Genomic DNA, 2,473 nt, shown 5'->3' on the forward strand with positions numbered 1-2,473 from the left:
CATACTTAGATTCCTTTTCTCTTCTGGCTCTTCTACCCCCTAAGGCATTCGACTTTCACGTGTAGACAGGTCTTCTATAAATGAGAGGAAATCGTCACCTCAGACTTCATCCAGTGCAGATACAGGCAGTGGATTGGGAGCCTTCATAAAAAATGTCTGCCTGGAGACAGATGATGTGCATTAGCTACAGTGCTGATTGGCTCCTTTCCTGGGACTCCCTAGCCCTAACACTCAATGAAGCAGTCTCAGGTTTTTCTTCTCCGAAGTGGGTACGGCAGGAGTGAACTGTGTTGACTGCCATTGCCTTTTCCCTTTTTCTCAATGATGTCAGTGAAGATGGCTTTGGGGATCCCAAGGGGCCTTAGTCCAGCCACGGTGACCCTGTTGCTGCTGCTGCTGGGAGGTGCTCTGGCTAAGGGCAGAGACTCTCCAGGTGAGTGCTGTCAGCTGCTTCCAGGGTGCAGCCATCATCGCGGGGCAGGAGCTCTGACGGGAGCCTGGGGCTCTGGACAAGGGTGGCAAGCCCCACCATCCCAGAGCACTGTTTCCCACAGGTCACCTTGGTGGGAGAGCACTCTCTTTTACATTCTCCTTTCATCTTGTGATGTTGAGTGGGGCCGTGCCTACCTCCGGGGTCCAGGGTGGGCTGTTATAAAGGGTAGGAGGAGACAGAGTTTATATTACTGCCAACTGTGGGGCACAGGGAGCCGGGACTTGTTTTTGATTATTTATTTCTATCTTTTTTAAGGCAGGGTCTTACTATGTAGTTCAGGCTGGACTTGAACTCACTTTGTGGCCCATGCTGGTCTTGAACTCACAGTGATTCTCCCACCTCAGTCTCCTGAATGCTTGGATTACAGAAACATGCTACCCCGCACAGCCAGGGGTTGTTTTTGAAGGAAATTAATTTCTTTAAAGCTGATATAGTAGGCTTTGTCTCTGTCAGGATTTCCTACAGTTTCGTCTGGAGAAATTCTGTGAGGCTCTGGAAGATGAGGGTGAACCTGCAGTGGTGTCTGTAGACCTAGTGTTCGGGGAGAAAGGCTCTGTCTTGGGGAGGGCAGGCTTCAGGGAGGCAAAGCCCAGGTATGGGAGCGAAGCCAACAGAGAGGGAGTCTTCATGCTGTGCTGCCTGGTGGCCCAACAGTAACTTGAGAGGGATTCTGGACTTGATAGTATTCTGAATGTAGGAGGCCAGAAGGGGAGTACATGATACACACTGGGGAAGCCCTCACTCCGACCAGATCGTGGTTTACATGAGTTCTCTGGCAGTCTTTCTAACAACCCTGTAGAGTTATTATGACTTTCTCTCATGTAGTTATAGTTAGGACGTAGATACTCTGTTATGTAACCTGTCCCAGCAGCTAACTCTCACAGTTTTTTTAAATTTAATTTAATTTTTTCCCATAATTTTATTGATAAACAAATAGCAATGAGACCGTTTCAAATCAAATTGGTAGGACAGTTTCAATAATCAACACCTTGCATACATTCTTCCCAGTTTCTCTTCAGATCGTATAAATCTTTCGCTTTTTTTTTTTTTTTTTCTGACACAAGGTTTTCACTGCGCAGTTCAGGCTGGCTTTGAACTCAGTTTGTAGCCCCGGCTGGCACCAAACGCAGAGATTCTCCTGCCTCAGCGAGCGCTGGGAGTCCAGGCCTGAGCCACCACACCCTGCCTCTTACGCTTTAATCGGAAGCTAGTCTGTGTCTTTTGAAATCCTGGGCTCTTTTCCTAAATGCTCTTTTCTGGGCTTAGAAGTTGAGGGTTTCGAGGAGTGCATCAGCCTCACACAGCTTGCATAGGGCGGCAGGGACAGAGCGAGCCCAGCGAGCTCTCCGACCGAGACACCGCGCTCGCGGGACGGCGGGAGCCCGGCAGGCCCCTTCCCGGGAACTCTCCACCCGCGTGCTGTCCCGGGTTTCTGGCTCTGCGGAGTCGGCCTGGCGGGGGAGCCGAGCTCAGGCAGAGTGAGGACCGGGACGCGGGGGGGGGTGCGGCGGGAGCGGGGTCCGTCCCGCGGGCGCAGGGACAGCTCCGGGCTCGGGGCGCAGGCCCGGCGGGACCCCGCGAGCTGACGGCTGCGCCCGCCCTGTGCTTCCCGCAGAGGACTTCGTGTACCAGGGTAAGGGCCTGTGCTACTACACCAACGGGACGCAGCGCGTGCGGGGGGTGGTGAGGTACATCTACAACCGCGAGGAGTTCGTGCGCTTCGACAGCGACGTGGGCGAGTACCGCGCCGTGACCGAGCTGGGGCGGCCGGACGCCGAGTACTGGAACAGCCAGCCGGACTTCCTGGAGCAGACGCGCGCCGAGCTGGACACCGTGTGCAGACACAACTACGAGGTGAACATCCTCCCGCTGACCCAGCGGTGGCGAGGTGAGGCCCCCTGCGGGGAGACCCCACCTGGGAGCGCGGCCACCGGAGGGTGCGGGGGCGAGGGGCGGGTCGGGGGCGGGTCGGGGGGCGGG

General features: G+C 55.2%; 1 protein-coding gene across 1 annotated transcript in view; it reads left to right on the plus strand.

Annotated features, from left to right (window-relative positions):
* The first annotated feature begins 242 nt into the window (after positions 1–242).
* The window catches only part of LOC101559737 (HLA class II histocompatibility antigen, DQ beta 1 chain-like), an 18,883-nt gene continuing 16,652 nt past the window's right edge, over positions 243–2,473 (plus strand). The window contains exons 1-2 of the mRNA XM_023721194.1: positions 243–433; positions 2,109–2,381. Of these exons, the coding sequence (XP_023576962.1) occupies positions 322–433; positions 2,109–2,381 (385 nt within the window). The 5' untranslated portion in view covers positions 243–321. The remainder of the gene's footprint in view (positions 434–2,108; positions 2,382–2,473) is intronic.

Source organism: Octodon degus, unplaced genomic scaffold, assembly GCF_000260255.1.
Source record: "Octodon degus isolate 3935 unplaced genomic scaffold, OctDeg1.0 scaffold00005, whole genome shotgun sequence".
NCBI classification, from domain to species: Eukaryota; Metazoa; Chordata; class Mammalia; order Rodentia; family Octodontidae; genus Octodon; species Octodon degus.